Raw genomic sequence first — 20,282 nt, forward strand, 5'->3', positions numbered from 1 at the left:
TCGAAGGACACAAAGAAAAATGCCAGATGAGGAAGTTAGGTTTCCTGGTTTCCTAACACAGAGAAAGAGGCAAGGAAGCCAGGGTCACTGACTGCTTCCAGTTTGGAATTAATGGGGAAGCTAACAGGTCGGGAACATGTAGCCGAGCCAGCGTGGGTTCTCTCTCTCTCTTTCCTCTCTGTAGTCACACCATGGAAGGTAAAAGAAAGAACAGTGCCAGCATCCAGGAGGATGCCATTTGCATAGTCAACTACTGGATGATTCCTTTAGACTAAACCACACACCCAAACCCAAAGTCCTGGTCCCAGTGTTTCCCTCTTCAGTCCCTCTCCACTGGCTCACTTTAAGAAGCTCTGCTCTATAAGATATGGAAGCAAATAAAAGGTATTCTTGATCTCTAGACAATGTAGTCATTAAATGTAAACACTTGCCTCCTCTCCAGCAAAGACAAAAAAAAAAAAAGGATGATTCATAAATAATCTTTCTGAAAATTATTTAAGTCCAACTTGATTAACACTCAATGCTTGCTATGGGTCAGTCACTGTTGTAAGTACTAAGGACACAGTTCTTGCCCCAAAATTCACAGTTCAGAAGCCTCCTCATGACAGAGTTCTGTGCATACATCCTATTATGCTGACCATGGGGTTAAAATTGATCACTGAACTCGAAAGTTTTAACAGGACTATTTTGTAAGGAGCTTCTCCTCTCTTCGTACACATATGAAAAAGTGCTTTTGTTTTCTTATAACCTATTCATTTATCAAGCATTATTACACAGATTCTTACTTAGTCCTGAGAAGTGAATCAATTGTCTCCACTTGGAGCTCCATCAATCTCACAGACAAACACACATTTCTAACAAGTGAATCTTTGGATATTCCTAATAGTCCAGGCACTGCTATAATACTAACTATTGCTAACAGCATCCGAAAGACGGTGATTTCCAATTTTAAAATGCCTTGTTAATCCAAAAGACTATAGCAAGCAAGCTAAATTTTACTTGTATTTTCATGCAGCTGAGAATAAAGTTTCTGAGAAAATTTCAACAATTCTAAAATATCCAAAATAAGATTATTCTCCCAGGTAAGAACACAGACATAATCACATCTTCTACCTACAGTGAATAACCTAAAAATTGCATAAAATCAGCTCCTGAAGGTAGAAAAAACTAGAAACAGCAACCTCATGGTCTATCGTAAAAGTACTGTTTTGCACTTATCATTACAGACCTTTCAACAGGGTTCTTGGACTCAGCATCATTTTAAAAATATTTCAGCTTCTTTAGCAGGAAGGTAAGCCTTTAAAATGTAAAACGTCCACGGTAAACACAAGAATTAAAGTCTGATACTGAGTCAGTTCCAATTCTCTACTTTTCTAGAAGTTCTTTTTTGACAAGTGGCTGGACCATTTCTGAGGGATACAGTGAGAGCTCATCCCTCTCCAAAGAGCCTCTGCATAAAGACGCCTAAGTTAGCTGTCAGGAGTCAAGTATCTTCTACAGTGTTTAATAATTCAATGAATCAGAACTATCCGAAGAGTACCTGCACCATTATGTTTAGTTAAAGACCACAGAGATTAGAAAACACATTACCCATCTCAGAGGCGGTCCTTTCCCTGTTACAGGTCCCCTAACGACCTTTACCATTCCTCCCTCCCTCCTTCCCTCCCTCTCATACTCTCTCTCTTTTAATAAGGTTGAGCAAATGGGACTTCATTTTATCTGACTGCCACGGCCTGGTGAGATTAATTATTCATGCTCACACTCTCCCTCTTGTTAAGACCATGCATTAGACTAATTTTTCTCTTTATTGCCCTAGTTGGGCGAGTCTCAACCCATGGCCACTTGATTCACCCTCAGAGGTGTATGGAGATGCTGGAAAGAAGGAAAAAGCTACCCATCGCTACAGTCTTGGAGAAAATATTCTGCACTAATGTGACTGCCCAATCAATAGATCTTGCTGGGGATGTTTTCTTTTAAGTACCAAGTGGATATTATGAAAGAGCTTAAATAGTGATTACAGGGCAAATTTTTATAGGAGCCAGGTGCTTCTTCAAGAAATCTCTCAAACAATTAAACCACATTAAGACTGGTGCATATTTTGCAAAGATAACTACAGGAGCTGCAATGTACAATCTGGGTGGTTTTCCTTTCTCTTCAGCGTCCAGGCAGATCTAGGGGCTCCTGGTAGAAGGAAACATTGTTTGGAAAGAACTTCAGCAGAATGTTCTTTCTTTCTGTTTTTTTCTTCTTAGAGACCTTAAAGTATTTTCATAAATCCTAGTCTTAGAATCCTAACTTTCAATTTTGCCTGAGTTGTTGGCGATGGTGGTATAGTGGTGAGAATAGCTGCCTTCCAATTTTGCCTGAGTTAATCTAACATAACAGCACATAACAAAAGTGGTTACCTCTGTGCACCCACCTCTCAGAGACAACCACTCAAACAGGTTAGTGTATATACTGCTAGACTTTCTCTGTACACATCTGGCTTATGTCTACCTGTCTCCTCCCTCTCCCTGTATGTGCGTATAAAATTATTCTTTTCTATGAATGGAATTATTGTTCTACAATTTGCCTTTTCTACGAAATAACATGAGAGTTCTTTCGTCAATTTATAGGTAAATCTTGTTATTTTTAATGGTGGCATAGAATTTCTCTCTCTATATATATAATTCCATAATGATGGATATTTGGGTTGTTTCTCATTTTCAGAAAAAATAAATAATGCTGTAATTTGCTCAACAGCCAGTCAACAATATTTATTAATCACCTTCCATGCTGGAGGCACTGGAATGACAGGGACGGCGGGTGACGTGCAGAAGCCTCCGCGCGCTGCCAGCGGAAACAATCCACCTCCACGCCAGCTGGTGCGCGGCCACCAGCTGCCCTGCTCCTGCATACGAGGGGATTGCATCTCTGAGGAGACCCACCTTGCGGCCCTGTCCCAGCAGCTGGTGCTGTAAGCAGCAGGGACAGCCGTGTAAAGTCGGGAAGGGGGCGGCAGCCACAGGCCCAACATCTGGGAAGCATCAGTCACTGTCCTGGTGCAGGCAGGCCCTGCACCCTCCAGGTGTGACCTGGACCAGTCAGTGTGCCCAGGACTAGCTTCCCAACCATACCATGAAGAAACAGCTGAGAAATGGCCATTGTCCCTGCAGTGGCGTGAGCTCAGGCAGACCAACCCTCCTTCCCCCAGGAAGAACTGGACTGAGCACGGCAAACACTTCTTAAATCCAGGACAGCACAGGATTAAGAGATCCTAGGCTGCACTGAAGCAGAGTCATGGGGGTTTACTGAAATTCTTGGGGATGACAAAGTCTACCTACTCTCTTTTCTGACCCCCAATAACCTACCTCCATCACTACCACATATATTTTGCTCTTATGAGGTGGGGAGTCATGATAAGAAGCCAGACTCTAGAGTTTACCCACCCACTCTCACTGCCTTCCATCCCTGTCAGCTTACTGTGTGCTCTGGTTGTGCCCTCAGCACACAGGCTCCCTCCGTCCTGGCCGAAGGTGTTTGTCTCCACACTTCATCAGAGAGTTACCAAGGAGACTGTCATTTCAGCAGGTCAGCCGAGGCTGTTAACCAAGCCCTCGGCCATATGTTGTGAAACACTGTCCTAGACTTACACGCTACGTTCCTTGGGAGAGAAATCCCATCATTAATTCTTGTAGCTTTGACTAAGGATGCAGCGTGTGCCAGGTGCTCCATAGATAGACTGACTGACTGTTACACATTATCAGGTGAACCCTGAGCTTACCACAGTCTGGGACACAATAAACACTCATATTCCTTTTCTTAACACCCTCCCTTTTCTGGATGTCTAATCTTGCTGCTGGCCTGTACAAAGGGATCACTCCATCCTACTCAAAATAGGAAGACATTCCACAGATCTCCTTCCATAATATCCAGATTCTAGAACCCCCAAACTGTCCAGTTCTGACAATATGGCAGACTCTAATGTCTGGAAAACCCTTCTGTTTACAAATGCCAAAAATGCAAGATAAAAGTCTATTAATAAACATTCTTTCAACCTATCTGTTTAACTTCTAAGAAACCAGAAAAATTCCGAGGAGCCAAAAATGGAAAACAAACGGCCCTGGCTGGGTAGCTCAGTTGGTTAGAGCATCGTCCCAACAGGCCAAGGTTGTGGGTTCGATCTCCAGTCAAGGCACAGACAAGAGTCAACCTATGAGTTCATGAATAAGTGGAACAACACATCGATGTTTCTCTCTCTCCCCGCTTCCCTCCCTTTCTCTCTCTAAAGTGAATAAGCAACAACAATGACAAAAAAAGGACACTAAATCCATGCTGGGGGTGCTCTGGGACACCCGCCAGTGCCAGGAGCCTAAAGAACTGGGGACAAGAGGCCAAGGTTCTAGCCAGCACCAAGTGAACACCAGGATGGAGGCCTCTGCATAAAGCGGCCCTCGTACAGGCGGCTACTACTTAGTAAAAAGCAAGCTGTTCACTGGCAAAGAGAGCCTACCGTACCCAAGGGCTTGTCTGCCTCAGGCTCAGCTCAGGACGGAAAATGCTGGCCCTGGGGTGTGCAATCACACATCTGCCCTCACCCAGGTTCAGAAGCTGAATTTACACCACCTGCAAGGTCAAAACCCCACACCCAGTAATCAGTTTAAAGTACATTCAGGTTGGTGACATGCTCTAGTACCTGGCAGTATTCTCAGGAGGAAGGCCCTTTCAACCCAGACCCCTTAGGAAAGCTACAATTTGCCATCAGCCAAATATGAGCTCACAATAAAAACAAAATTCCAAATGCAGAAAGGAACAACTCATCATACATAAGAGGCAGAAAACAAACACAAATTCTACTTCTGAGGCTATCAGATAAAGAAAGTGTTTATAGAAATAAGAGGGTAGCATCAAAAGCAAAAAAATGAATGAGCAGCTTTGGAAAACAACAGGCTTTCTGGGAACTAAAAAGTCAACGAATGAGTTAAACAGGTAATTAAAGAGAGTCCAAGAGAGAGTCCTGTGAATTTTAAGAGAGATTTTAAGAAATTATTCAGAAGGTAACAGAGCAAGATGGAGAAAGAAAGTATGACTGAGCTGTGGATAGCATGGAGGCGGCAACGTGTTGGTCACATCTGCCCAGAGTCCAGGCAGAACAGAGAAAACGAGGGAGAGGAAAGTTTCAACAGAGAATTCTCTACAACTAAAGGAAGGAAGCATAAGAAATCCCAAACAGGAAAAATAAAACTAAACTCGCACCTAGAGACATTAGAGTGAAACCGCAAAAAATTAAAGACAAGCAGATCTTAAAAGCAGCCAAAAGAAGAGAAAAAGTCATAGGAGGAAATGACATTAGGCCAGCAGCTCAGGGGCACCCGCGGAAGTCACAGTCACGACTCTCTCCAAAGGGCTGAGAGAAAATAACTGTCCGCCCAGAGTTACAGAGGACTAGCGAAACCACCTTAGAAGGAGGGTGAAGTAAAGACTTTTGTTTGGATTAAAACATGGAGAACACTTGTGGCTAAGAGACCCTCACTAAAGGAACTTCTAAAAACATACTTTTGGAAGATGGAAAAAAAGGTCTGAGATGCTGAGAGGAACTGTAAGCAAAGATCCAGGTAAGTGTGCCTGAAAGTAAACAAATATTACATAGAACAACAACAATGCTCATGTGGGGCTAAACAAACAGGATAGACTGTGATTTGGGGTTAAATAAACAGAAAACTGTACCTGCCCTATTATTACAAGCAGCTAGGTGCCAACTCAGGGTGACGCATCACGACCACAAGGTTCCAGTCGGAGTAAACAGAGGGCTCCTTGGACATGTGTACTGTGCTTGGCACATAGGAACTCGTTGCACATCTGATGAAAGAATGAATAGATGCTACACATCTCTGCCTGTGTCTATTAATTGCAGGCAAAAGATACACCGGCCTTACAGTGAAGACATGTTCCGCACGTGCAAATGAACACGGTAAATCAATCTGCTTCCCACCAACAGCAACACGTTCAGCTGTTCCAGGAGTGGGAGGCACGGCTCTATTCGGTACAGATCTTGAAGTATGAGACTAATAATGCACTTTTTTTTTTTTTTTTTTTTAAATAAAGGATACAAAAGAAAAAGATCTCCCACTCTTGGGGTAGATTTTACTCAAGTGAACAACCCAAGTTGCTATTCTGACCCAACATAAATATGACCCACAAAATGTGGTCAAAAGTTTCACTACAAAAAATGCAGGGTCCACATAGTGATGTTGACACACAAAGATAAGTGAATAGCCTCATAAATTTACAGATGAGCTAAGATTTAAAAAAACAATGAGAAAGACAGACAACTAGGAGGGGGGAGCTAGTGAGGAGAGAGTAAATCATACACAAAACAGCCAATAAAAAAATAAAAAAGCAGTTAATATACATGAATAATGGATGTCTCATTTAAAAGCAGTTTACTCCGATATGATGTAATTTTTGACAATCAGCCAGAGAGACTATTTTGTAAGTCCTCGCCAGAGATAAGTCAGAGCGTGAGGCCTGCTAACAGGCGTATCTGTGAACATGTGGAAAATGACTTTCGCCACCATCCCAGAGGTGACTTTCTGTTGGCAAACAAGAACTTGCCTCTCAGGTGCACTTAGCAGTAGCAACCAGCAAGACGCAGAGCTGGAAGAAACGGACCCCTGACGGCACAGATCCCTGAAACAGAGCACCCCCACTGCCCCCCGCCCAGTTTCCATGACATGCTCTGGCACAGGCCACGCTCAACAGCAGCACAAAGGGAGAGGCAGCCTGGGCTGCTTTCATGTTTAAGTTTTAATTGGAGTGACAAGCCCGCGAGGCCAAGATATTTCAGGAATAGGACGGTGTTGCTGAGCGTCGCCAGGCGCTGGGTAGGCAAGGCCGTGTGAGCTCCCCACCACCACGTGCCAGTGCACCTGCAACCCCCGCTGTTCCAGGACTGGACTCTGCCCGGGAAGGCACTGCCAATCACCGCAGACTGTGCCAAACGCGGGCGCTTTGTGATGTGGGCAGATGTCTACAAAGGACCAGAGCGAGGCCAAACCAACACCTATTGTGACCTAAGCCTGAAAGGAACCCAGAGAGCAAGAGCACGCACTGGTGAAAATGCAGGCAAACAATCCAAATCCCTCTGCCTGTCCCCCCCGACATGCACAGGTGCTGGAGACAAGAAGGGAAGGCAGGTTGCTCTGGGGAGTGAGAGAAGATGCTCTCTGCTTTGCTCTGGGGATCTCCACAGACCATCTCTGTCCTAGCTCTAGAATAAGGAAAAGAGATGTGACCACAAAGAACTGACTCACGGACACATAAAACGAGCAGGAAGTGTTCACAGCCGAGCATCCAGTCCAATGACGAGATTATAATTATGTAAATGTGTGACTGGAGCTGAAAATCCTCACAGCCCTCTTTCATGCTCCCAACAGGCCTCATTACAATAAAGAGCATGGACAGTGTCAAAGAGCTTCACAAACATTAACGACACGTAGCTAATCACAGGCCCCTGGAGGAAAAAAGTTAGCAGTAAATCTATTTTATATATTGGGAAAAAGACTGAAGCCGCAAACTATGAATTCTTGAAAATGAAAGGCAACTTGGACATTGTTTTTAAAATGGGAAAGTTACAAGTGAGATGACTGTGAGGTAGATATCTGCATGCACTCAGGGTACTACACTGCTTGGGTGTCCACTTTCTGTTCACTGGCCTGGCAACTGCTAGTTTGCTCCCAAGTTAGACCAGACAAAGGCTCAGAAGTGGACCAACAGGCAGCATGTGGCTAATACCAGAGACCTAGGACAAGTGGCCTGATGGAGGAGAGTGAAAAAACAAACAGTGGGGCCTCTGGCGTGGGGCAAACAGTCCAGCTGTGGGCTCCCCTTCGCACCCCCGCACGGGGCAGGACTGTACCCACACAGACATACGCTTGGCAGTGGTTCACACGTAAAGAACTCTCCAAACTACACAGGTAACAAAAGTCGCTGAGGACTCACTTGGCAGAGCCCAGCCACTCTCATCCCTGTGTCAATGTCTGCCACCATCTCACAATGCCTTTTCTGATTCCTCACAAAAATGATTAACAATAGCTAATACTGATAGTGTTTGCTTATGTGCAAAACACCTGATCCCCACAAGTCCATAGATGTCAAACCTCTTCCACAGCTATGAAGTTTTAGAATCGGGATTCAAACCCAGGTGGGTGGGCTTCCAAGCCCGTGCTCTTTAAACCTCCACCCCAGGTGCTCATAGTGTGGCCCCTGGACTAGCAGCATCGGCAGCACTCAGTAGACATGCAGATTCTTGGCCCCCACCCCAGTCACTGAATCAGAAGCCTTGGGGCTGGGGTCCAGAGAGCCCTATTTTTTGGAGCCTGCCCGTGTTTGAGAACCCCTGTACTATATCTACCCTGCCTCCAAGCCCAAAACAAACTCTAGCCATTAAAAAAAATGTTACTCGGCTCTAAGTGCTCACTTCCTGGCTCCAATTGGTACCAATCTGGTTCAGAATAGTGCTGAGCAGTAACAGTACCCAAATGTGAGATGCAGGATGCGTGTGCTGTGGGATCAGAGAAGGGGTCGTTCACTGAAAGCCAGGGAAGTTCGTGAGGCTCCTTCTGACAGATGGGGCTCTGGCTGGCATTTCCTGCAAGGACAGAAGAGACAGGGGGGAGGTGGGAATGCTCCTGCTAGTCAGGAACAGACAGGGCAGATTCTGGACGGGGCCAGCCTGGCTGGAACAAGGGCTGGAGGTGTGAGCCTAGAAAGCCAGAGCCTGGCACCCCTGGTCTCAAGGCCAGGCAGAAAGTGGGCATTAGGACGTCACCTCAGTCCTTGGCACACAGCCATCGCTCTGACAAAACCTGAAATGGACCATGAGGAAGGGCGCCCACCAGTGGTAAAAAGGCAGCTAAGGTGGGGAAAGGGCAGAGGAAATGGGCTGCAGAAAAATTATTTCCATGTCATTTTCAATATACATTTTAAAGCTTATTGTGAACATGAGATAAGAGTACATGACCCTAGGAAATGTCACAGCGCAGAGGCCACAGGGGGAAGTAGGTGGAGGCAGGGCCAGAGGTTCTAACCTAGAAAGGCATCTTGGTATCAAACTCGGTTCGGATTCAGTCAGTGGGTCTCACATCAATGGGCTGCTGTGGAGCAGGAGAGGTGAGCGGAGGCTGGGGCCCAGGTCAAGGCCAAGCTGCTTTCTGCACATGGCACAGTTCAGACTCCTGGCCTCACTCTGACACACTGCAAACCTCACCACTCCTCTCAAGTCCATTAACTTGGAATGTGAGCCTTCAAACGTGGACTGAGCTGGAGTTTCCCTTCGCCTGTCTACAAAGCTGGATTTACCCTGTGAATTACCACCACACTGGGACAGTGCTTAGACGAGTAGCTTTGCGTCTAAACCACGTCCGACACAGTGCCTTCCAGAAGGCCGGCATGCTGAGGGCATTAACAAATCATGCTCGCCTGGGCACGGGATGAAGAGCAGAAACTCTCCGCTTTGTAATATTAGTCTCATTTAAGCTTCTGTGTGCATTTGAAAATAGTTAAATGCCGTAAATAGTCTAAAATTCAAGCCCACATAGGCCATTTTCTGTCTGCCCCTTTCTCCTGCTCTCCCCCAAACCAACACCAGCAGTCTCAACTGTCCGGAAACATCCACAGCATGCGCCCTATCCTACTTGGAGAGCAGAGGCAAGTTTTCCAATGGCCCTCCTCTTGACCTTCATTAACTGAAAAAGATTCTTAAGCCCTGGAACAAACTGACTTGCTCTTGGGCCCCAGACCCATCTGGCAGGAAGAAACCAGCCACGCCCATCCATAACATGAAACAAAAGCAAAGATCAGCTCCAAGTTCACCATCTCCCATGGGTGTGAACTGGTAAACCAGGAGGGAAATTCCACATAAATAACCGGGAAAGCCATCAGGAAAATTAGGCCCTAAATAAAATTCTAAGCTTAACTCAAAAGGCAAACCAGCCATATACCTGTGCTCCAGCCGGCCTGCATCACCCTGGTGCTGCTTCCCGGCCCCCCAGGAGTCCCCCCTCCAAGCCTGTTGCCTCTGCCTGAACTGCCCTCTTGCCCAGGCTTTCCTGATGAAGTCCACCTGACCCCAAAGCTGGTGGGGATGGGGAGGTACTAGTGCTCAGTATCTAACAAGCACATGACATACCTTTCCCATGCGAGTAACTTGCCAAAGGTTTACCTGTCTCAATCCCCAGCAGTTACGCCATTACCTTAACACAGTGGAAAATACTCTTCCCTGCATCACAGGGAACCCTTTCAGGAGTGGTTCAGGATAGTGGAGATCCTAAAGCACTCTCAGCTTCCACAAGCAGCAGCAGCAGCATTCCAAGACATGCTCTCCACAGAATCACCACTGTGGTTGTATAGAGATCAGAGGTGGTCGGGTCCTCAAAGGTCCTCAGGTCCGAGGTTTCTTGTTTGTTCTCAGAAACCCAGGAGGAGGAGCTCCGTGAACTGCCTCAGGGTTCTCCAAGCATGTGAGGAGAGTTTCATGTACTATGAAATGACACAATTATATCACTTACTGATACCATTTTAATACTAAAACATGTTTTAGTATTAAAATTCATTTGAATGTTCAATCCTCATCGATTTAACTTTTCATCACTTTGGAATTTAGCAGATTCACTGTGAAGGTCTCCCTATGACCTGATGTCCATCCCAACGTGGAGAAACACCCTTATGCGACTAAGCTGCTGCGGAGGAAGAACACAAGGCTGAAAGCCCTGAGGCAGGTGTCATGCTTGATTCATCTCCACCTTTCCAGTGCCAATCAGAAACCTAGCATACAGCATGTGTTCAATAAACAGTCATTAACAATGAGTCACCTAGGCAACAAAAACGGCTCCCTCTGGTAGTCGGCATCACTCAGCGGCCTAGAAAACTGGTCTCCAAGGACCATCTCCCTAAACTTGTCCAAGAAGAAAGTTAGGATAAAACATGTTTAAGGTGAAAGTGAAAAGGAAATGAGATGTATACTTTGTGAACTTTCCATTTTAAGTTATTCATTCTGCTTGGAAAAGACTAAGTTTTTAGTTTTTGTCTGGAATGGAACCTTGAACAAAAGAGGAGCCGGGCTGCAGATCCTGGGGTGGGGGTGGGGGTGGGAGTATGTGGTCGGAACCCACGAGCACTGCGGGTCTGATTCCAAATCTGTCTCCCAGACAGTATTTCACCTCGTGACGAGTGCAAGCAACCAATCCAGGCTTCTCACACTCGCATGAAGGGAGTGATTATCCTAAGAAACGTTTGCAATTATTTTCCAGCGTGATGTAAGCTGAGGCAGCAGCGCCAGGCCAACGTCCTTGTCAAACACACCGCAGCCTTCGGAATGACTTCACTCGCATCTCCTGATTAGGATGCGTGCCGTGTGCTGCTAAGTACAGCCTGCCACTGAATGCCAAGTCCTTCAGAACTAAATTAGGAAATATGTCCAAATACGTAGAATGATGCTGAGAGCCCTAAGTGGATCTCTCTCCCTTTATGAGGCATGGGCCTCGGCGTCAACACAATGCTCTTAAGCGAGGCAGTTCTGTCCTCTAACCCTCCACCTCTGAGAGCAAAGTTTAATTCAGGGAGCAGAAGAATTCATAATGATATGAGATGGCACATACATTTTCATGGGGGGTGGTATTTTTGACAGATTCAGGAAATATGAGACACAGAAACAAATGTTTGGGCACAAAGGGCTATGACGGAGCTGACACTGATCCTCAGTGCCAGCTCAGTCATAGCCCTTTGTGTGGTGAGGAAACGGGCCAGAGAGATGGCTGTCACATTTGCTTTCTTTTACAATCAGTTGCCACTTAGCAACGGCTACCTTTAAGGTCATTTATGCCACTGAAACCTGAAAACCCAACAGCAAAACTTAAGTATCCCTCTTCATCTAAAAGTGAAAGACCTTTGAGGAGCCCTGCCCGACACATACCCCTGGCCCAGCAAGGCACAGGAAGTGATGAAAAAGGTCCAATTTCCTGCCCAATCATTTCTGCCAGCAATAGACATGGCCCTTGGGGATCTTGGGGAGATCTCGTTAGAGAGGCAATGCAGAGTACTGGATGCCTCAGCCCATTTCAGAAGCCGTCAGCTACTCAGCAGCTTCCAATGGTGGAGCAGCTCAACACAACTCCACAGGTAAAGGAGAAGTTTCAACCACCTCATTACTTCATCCAAAATTCAAGGAACGTGGACACTAGACAGAAAGTCTGAAGGTCCAACCCTCCTCAATTTATGGAAAAGAGGCAGGTAGGCTTACCATCTTAAAAGAACAGTGGACTCTACCTCAAATGGTACTAAGTAAGCCAAGAAGGAACACATACATCTCTTTCCAACCTAACGGTGGCCTGAGAGGGCTGTTGGTCTCACAGCACCAGTTCCAGGTAAAGCCATGTGACTATAAATGAACAGTCATTCATCCTAAAAGCAGAGAGCTACAAAATAACTTAATGAAGAGTAGGAGCAGACAGGCCTCTGTACATTCCTCTGGGCTCATTTTGTTGTGATTTCTCTCTCAAGGAACTGCCAGGAAAATGGGAGCTACAGCCCTCTGCCTCTCTCCAAGGGACACCATCTACAGAGGAAACAGCTATCAAAATCATAAAGGCACAGACCCCTTTGGCCCAGCAACTCTACTTCGAGGAACTGACCCCACGAATACATTTATGTGGACCAAGTGTGGCTGACAACAGCAAAAGGCTGCGAGCATCAATAGACGGCACGCCGAATTAATCACAGCCCATCCTCAAGTGCAGTACCATAAAGTTGCAAAAAAACAAAACCAAACCACCAAACACCACAAGTTCTTTATTACGTCACAAGAAATGATGAAATGATCTTTAAGAGATTTTGTTGCAGGAAAAAGCAAGGTGCAGAACAACAATATGGTATTTTGCCATTTATATTTTTTCAAAAGACGGGGCTGAAGGCATGTCTGGAATAATTTGCTTACCTACTCATAAAATATCTCTGGAAGGATGTACTGATTTGGCTCCAGGGAAAGAAACGGAGTGGCAGGTTGAAAGGAGTGGGAAAGGGCCATGCCACTACACAGCCTTTCTTTTTGTATCTTTTGGTTTCTCAGTCAGGTGAAACCATTACCTCGTTTAAAAGTACTCTTTAAAAAAAAGTTTAAAGATCTAATCTTTTAACAAAGAATGAAAATAGACAATGGCCATTTTTTTCTATGACTTTACTTGGGAAAAGAAAATGCTGGTGATTCCAAGTGTGGTCCCCAGGCCTGGCCTCTGAAATTCGAAAGTCCGGGAATCTCTATGCCATAAGCAAACCACGATGTACAGAGCACGAGCTCTCTCTGACCCTTCCTAAGGGATCTGGAAATGATAAAACCAGCTGCATCCACAGCCTTTTCTCAAGGTTAAATAGATATATTCTGCTACATTACTCGGTTTCATTTCCTTAGGAAACTGTTTATTATAGAGCCGGTTACTTGACAAGTCCCAGTTTGTTGAAATCTGTGCACGAGGCTGTTTCCCACTCCAGTGCCAGGGGCACGGCTGGTGCCCTGACTGTGTGGCACGCGCCACGGCTGGCTGGCTGGACATGCGAATGGGTGGGTTTAACCGTTATTATCTGGCGCTCAGACAGCTGAGGTGCCTATAAAGTGCTAATGTGATTATCATGTGGGGCAAGGATGTTCTCCAACTAAACAAAAATAACACCTCGCAAGTACTTATACAGGTTAGAGAAATTCCAGTTCACGACTCAAATGTATTCTGTATCAACATCTGGACTTCGCTGTCTGCTTTTATCACAGCTAATCAATAATGGACGATAACTAAACCCCAGTTCTATACCAGGTACAAACGAAGATTAACCAAACTCTGCTCTCATAAAGCCTTCATCTGATTCCAAGTTATCCAGGCCAGAGGCGCAGACGCAAACCCCCACGTGGATGTAGCTCCAGGCAAACTCTACTGCTAACAGCCTCACCCCAACCTAATAAAATGTGCTGGGACACATGCTGCCAGGCTAAGCACAGACACGGCCAAACCGTGGCATTCATAAGCAAAGCAACACTGAGAGCTGTGCAGGAAACTAGCTGGGAACACTGACATTACACTATAGGACAGCAGCAGTATGACATAGCTCAGGTCACACAGAGATGTTATATGACAGTTACATTGATTAAAAATGCAGGTTCTTCTGAGGAAGCAGAAAATCTGTTCAACACAATCAGACGGAAAGTCCTGCCTCTACAAAAATAAGGCAAGTTTCATAGATAAAAGTTTGGCTTCCCTCATGTTGGCGTGGGTAGCATTCATGTTGGAGAAACATCTCGACACAAAGTTATTACAACAACCAGCCGCCCACCCACAAGTGTCTGAAGGCATGCTGCCACACTCACAAAATATTGGGTAACTAATTGCTACTGTCAGATTTCAAAGGATATCTCAACAACTTCTTATGGCAAATTTACTTCCACTCTTAATTTTAAAAGACCAATGAAAAATACCAGTAATGAGTTATTTGAGGGACTATAGACTTTTTAAAATAAATTTTCATAAAAATAAGGTATTAATGAGCAGATTCCTTTAATTAGTACTGTTAATTGGGTTGGAAATTTTCAGAGGCATCCACAAAAGTGCCTACGTACCATTGCTGTTTAAAGGATGCTCCAGTCTGATTTTGTGCTGAAACTGTCCCTTTAACTGGTTTCTCAAATATATCCACTATTATTGTATCAAAATATATGAGTGCACAGAAATAAATCTACTTAGATAAGTCAAAGAGAAATAGGACCTGCCAGATGAAAAATTTATTGAAAATATGAAAAATTTAAACCAGGCTGGTATTAAATATATCTATCCCCTCACCACACAGAGAACTTGAGAAATAAATGAGAGAACCCAAACTTGAAAGCATAATGGGTGAAAAATTAGAAAGCAAATACGCAGTCTTCCTTCTCCCAACAAATGAGCTCACCAGGGATCGGAAAAGTTTTTTCAAAGCCCGAGAAACGAAACCGCCTTAGGAAAGCAATTGCTGCCCCCTCCTCCCACTTCCCAGGAAGACAAAATACAGGAGTTACAGCACCACAGACTTTCCTGCTAATATGCTGAATGTGCTCCAACAAGGCAGCCTGCCGCGAGCACAAGAGGGAGTCCCTTCCCACAGTGCGGGTGCAGTAAGCCTCATGGATTTTCTCCTGCCTCACCTATCTTCCTGGGTGAGAATACATCACTGGAATGCAGGATGCTTCAACACTTTTGAGTACTTACTAGGGTGGCAAAACCAGTGAACACCTAGGTAAGTGAGGCCTGACCATACAGGTGACTTATATGTTAGGGGAAACAAGATGTAAAAATCACAACCAGAGGCCAGTATAGCACTATGACTGGTAGAAATAACAGGATGCGCACAGTGGTGGTGAACTGTCCCACACCAGGCATCATGCTTAAAGCTTCACGCACACATTTTCATTTAATCCGACAGTCTGTGAAGTAGGTACTGTTATGAACTCTCTTTTACATATGAGGAAACTGAGGCATAAAGAGGGGCGAGCAACCTGCTTAAGGCTACACGGGGTAGCAGGTAGTAGGGCTGGGACTGGACCATGTGTGTCCAGAGCCTGGCTCTTCTCAGGTCACAATTCTGCCACGTGGAGAAGGGCCTCCTCCCTCAGGAGACGGATGCTACCAGAGAAGCCAACAGCCCACAGAAGTTTCTTCCCAGGGTCAAGAGCAGGCAAATTGAAGGAAAACCAAAACCAAACAAAACTTTCCCCTCTCCCCTTACTCCACTAGAGGAGAAAGAGAGGTCCACAAATCAGCTTTAAGACTTCAGACTAAGTACATGGCCTACAGTAGGATAGTAACATGCGAGGTAGTGATAAAATTTCATTATCATGCAAAGAATGTCAAAAACTTTTCTCAGAGAGTGTCAGAGGTCCTTTTATGCACTGTTGGTGAGAACATACATTTTGCTGAAAACTTTTTTCTGCAAAGGTATGTTTTTCAGAGTATGAATGCACCTACACGTGTATGGATTTTTTCCAGATGGGTACCCATTAAAACTACTAGCAGCTTCATCTGTGGAGTGGGGCTGAAAGGAGGAGAAAGGAAACAGTTACTTTTCACTTCATGTCCTTTTCAGGAGCTTGAATGTTTTTCCCCAATACATCTTAGAGCTTTAATTTTTTTAAATTGCCTTCTATAAAATAAAAATTGATATTCTAATTTGTTCACTGCTCATCTGGCTGTTCTGTACCTTGCTTCCTTCGTGCACCCATCCCAGACTCTTCACCCCAAAAGCAGCCTGGCTGGCCGAGACATCCAGACAGGTGACAGGCTGGGCAAAGACGACAGGGCGGGTTCTGGCAGAGTCGTCCGCCTTCAGCACGTAGAACAGATCTCTAGCAGTGGCTACTGCCACAGGGTACCTTTCGGTATCTGGAACTATTTCAAGGTGGTCAACCTGGAAAAGGGTAAGAGTGGTTTAGTCCTTCAGGTCATCACTAAAACCTGGAAAAAGCTAACCATGCATTACTAAGGGACCAATTAAATAACTTACAGTCCCTCTGTGCACTGGGATACCACGCAGTCACAGAAGAGAGCATGAAGACATTCTTTATGGACCGATACACATAGGATCATCTCTAAGGTAAATTTTGAGGGAGAGGCAAGGAAGCAAAATAACAGGACTCACAGTGTGCTAACGTGTATGCAGGTGGGCAGAAGCAGCTGTGGTGCACTTGCTTATACACGCATAAATCTTCTAACCATGCCTGCTTTCAAAGAGGGAAATGGGTTGAGGGGTGGGGTGGAAATAACATTTCTCACTGTAAACTTGATTGGGTCTTTGAAATTCTGAATCCATGCAGGCGTAATAACTATTCAAAAATATTTTTCTGAGTAAAATTCACTCAGTTCCAAATGAGCAAAAATCACATTTTAACATTTGTGCAAATGCCAAAAATGTGTTGCCAAAAGGTTAAAAGTATCTGAGCTACCTGCTCTCCCCTGGTTTCAATGTCATTGTGAGCAGGAGGCCATGCTCAACAGCGTTTTTAAACCACCGCAGCACCCAGCAGCAACGCTGCCACCGCATGTGTGGGAGGGCCCTTCCAGGACAATCTGCTTCCCAGATCCCCAAGTGGCACACTGGCCCCAGTGCAGTTTCCACAGGTCTGCACCTCCCTGAGCAAATGCTGAGTGCGAACACAGAAGGTGAGTGCCGCAGGGTGGTTATGAAAGTCCACAGTGGAAAAGGACAGCATTGTCCAGATGATAAGCCTAGTGAGTTCCAAGCCTGAGTCCTCAGGGCTATCCAGAGGAGCTGGAGACAGAGAGTAAATATCTGGGTGACTCTGCTGATCCTCGAGCCCAATAGCGTGAGTGGCAGTCCCACATCCGAAGCAGAAGGCCTATCACAAAGGATGGGTGTTCTAGGCTAACATTATGAACATGGGAACACTGCCACTGAGACTAAGAGAGCCTATCCGGGGAAGACAAAACTGGCCCGGTGTACAGGCCAGGGGGGTGCCTTCCCACGGACAATACATTCTGTGGCAACCCCTCAAAATAGTACATAAAAAGTGTTACAACGTATGCCTCCAGCTTGCTTCCTCTCTATTCTAAAAATCATTTCTTATTTTCCTAAAATTGACATCCTCAGTCCAGCCATTTAATTTCACCTTAACGTTGAGTTTTGGACAGACGGAGAGGCTCAGGTTGCCAGTGGCTGTGCCATTTGCTGGGAGCTGTAAAACTACTTTAAAAAGCTTCCAGTCTATGCCAGGATTCCACCTTATTGCCAAGGCAGGATTTACATTTTGCAGAGGGACTCACATCTTAAGCAATTGTCCGAGTTCATATAATTATTGCCCGTCTATAGTGTTCCTTAGTCATCGACCAGGTAATATAAGCACGATAGTAGTTGTGCAAACAAACAATTACGGTGCTTTCACATTTTTCTAATAAAACCCAGGATGGGAAAAACAGCCTCAGGCAGTTTTGGGGGAACACTAAACCCTAACTGCAGAGAGTTGATCATTAAAGGGCCAGGAAGCTTACAGAGGTGAAGCAGCAGCACGTGGCTTTTTAGTTATTCAATGGAACAAGACTTCCTGCAGGAGGAAAAGGGAGAGGAACGGGGTGTGTTCCAGGCCAGGCCATCAGTTTATTACCCATCACTGGCTCTTCTGTTCACTCTCCTCCTAGTGCCAAAATCAGGCTTATTGAAATTAAATCCAAATTCAGCACAGACAGGTTTAAGCTCTTCCTTCTACCACCAGATCACCTCCTACACTCGAAGGCAGAGGCTCCGGTACACCTGAACTCAGAAGCAAGCTCCACGTAAAGAACTCTTTAAGGCTGGCTCTCCACGCGTGACATCCTGGGACAGGGCCGCACAAATAACACTGGCTTTAATCTATTTTCTCTCAAAACTGTCTTTATTCCAGGTGAGGAACACTCGGGTGAAGAAGGTTGAGGAGGGAACCCTTCTTGCCATGAGGACTGGGATGACACCACTGAACTCAGTTTCACTCGTGTATGAGGCCAGAACCTGATCGCGGAGCCTGCAGGGGGGGACACCCTGGGAACGTGAGAGGGTGAGGACCACGGCGACGAGAAGCTCTGCCCCTGGTGTCAGCCCTGGGGCCCAGTCACAGCTTCTCAGCTCTGAGACTGGGGCGGGCCCGGCCCTGCTCCGAGTTTCTATCGTCTGGCTGCACCCACTTCACAAGGCGTCCTGAGACTTACAATGTGAGGCTCACAGGGATCCCGAGTGAATGGGAGCTGCCAACCTCACTACTGTTTGTTTATATTAGGTTCAGAGGTTCTAAGAATGAAAAATGAAATGACCAGACTGAGAGCTCACCAGTTTCTGAACTTCAAATTCTGCGGCTACCTGCCAATAGCCCTCCTCGTTGGGGTGCAACATGACGACGTCAAAGGCAGAGGCCGTGGCGACGGTGGCGCCTTCCTGGCTGAGGGCCACTGCCTGTATTCTTGCGTCGTGCTCAAAGCGGTGAACAGGGTATTTGCCAATCCTCAGGTCCCAGATATTAAGAAACCCTACGCAGAGGAAAACAATGCAGGCAATAATTTTAAATTCGCTTCATATGCACAAATATGAAATAACAATAGTTTACTGTAGAGAAAATTAAAAGATAAAGGGTAAAATGGTAAAAAAAAAAAAAAAAAAAGTTTTTATGAGAGAGACCTAAGGAGAGTGGGCGTACATATATTAATGGCTGAGTAGTGTTAACACAGGGAGTCCTTAACTCACTGTTCTATCTGTCCACTCAGTCACGCCACAAATAACCACCGAGCACCTGTGCTAGGCCAGGCACTGTTCTAGACACTAGCAAGGAGGGAAAACAGCCACTAAAAGTATTTTACATCCTTCCTCACCACTTCTCCTAGCCCCAGTGGCTCTGGTGCTTTATGGACCCTCGTTTGTAAAACTGAAGGTTACATTACCTACCACACAGGACTGTTGGGCAGATTAAAAGTTATAAAATATGTAAAATGCTGGCGACAGGGCAGTCACTTATTTTTATGTATTCTACAGTTCCTGCTGTGCTATGAAGCACATTTAATCTATTAATAACACCAATTTCCTCCACTGCTCATCCATAAATCCAGTCCTATTACCTATAACTTCCTATTACCGAAAACAGATAAAGCTTTTCATATTTCTTCTCCTTCTGATCCATCTCCCATCTTTCTTTTCCTTGCCTTGTACTTTGTCTTTAAACAATAAATGCTCTGAACTTACAATCTTACTATAAAGTATCCTTCAGCACTAAATAAATACAGTCCAAAGAAAATAATACATTTGGGCTGCTCTGCCAGACTTTCAAACTGTCAGTAGACTTAAGTAGGTGATTACCAACTGAAGCTGAACTTTAGAGTTAAACGTTGCTTCGTATGTAAAACAGAGCGCTCAGTATCTCAAGTGCAGGAATTATGATAAACTCGGGGGGTAAGCAGATCGCAAAAGGCTCCACAACACATTCCCCAGCAAATATTTTGGCAAATTCTTTCCCTCCCGACTTGGAAGAAACAGACATACAGCAGAAAATGCCAATGGCTCTGCACATAAAATAGGAGACGGGAGCATTCCAAGACGCGCCTCTTCCAAATATTTCCGTGTGACATTTGTTGGGAGACATCACAATCGGCAGTAAAGAGAAATAAAAGTTGCTTCTTGCGTAGAGCTTTCCAACGTTCAGACACTTTCATCTGTCTACTCTCATCCGGTGCTCACTTCCGTCTTTGGAGGAGCATTCGCCC

General features: G+C 45.3%; 1 protein-coding gene across 2 annotated transcripts in view; it reads right to left on the reverse strand.

Annotated features, from left to right (window-relative positions):
• The window catches only part of FBXW8 (F-box and WD repeat domain containing 8), a 79,519-nt gene that overhangs the window by 13,168 nt on the left and 46,069 nt on the right, over positions 1 to 20,282 (reverse strand). For both annotated transcript variants that reach the window (XM_087828475.1, XM_016201623.2), the window contains exons 6-7: positions 18,862 to 19,058; positions 16,249 to 16,455 (exon numbers count right to left, since the gene is read on the reverse strand). In XM_087828475.1, coding sequence (XP_087684601.1) covers positions 16,249 to 16,455; positions 18,862 to 19,058 — 404 coding nt within the window. The remainder of the gene's footprint in view (positions 1 to 16,248; positions 16,456 to 18,861; positions 19,059 to 20,282) is intronic.

Source organism: Miniopterus natalensis, chromosome 20 (genome assembly GCF_054644295.1).
Source record: "Miniopterus natalensis isolate mMinNat1 chromosome 20, mMinNat1.hap1, whole genome shotgun sequence".
Lineage (NCBI taxonomy): Eukaryota > Metazoa > Chordata > Mammalia > Chiroptera > Miniopteridae > Miniopterus > Miniopterus natalensis.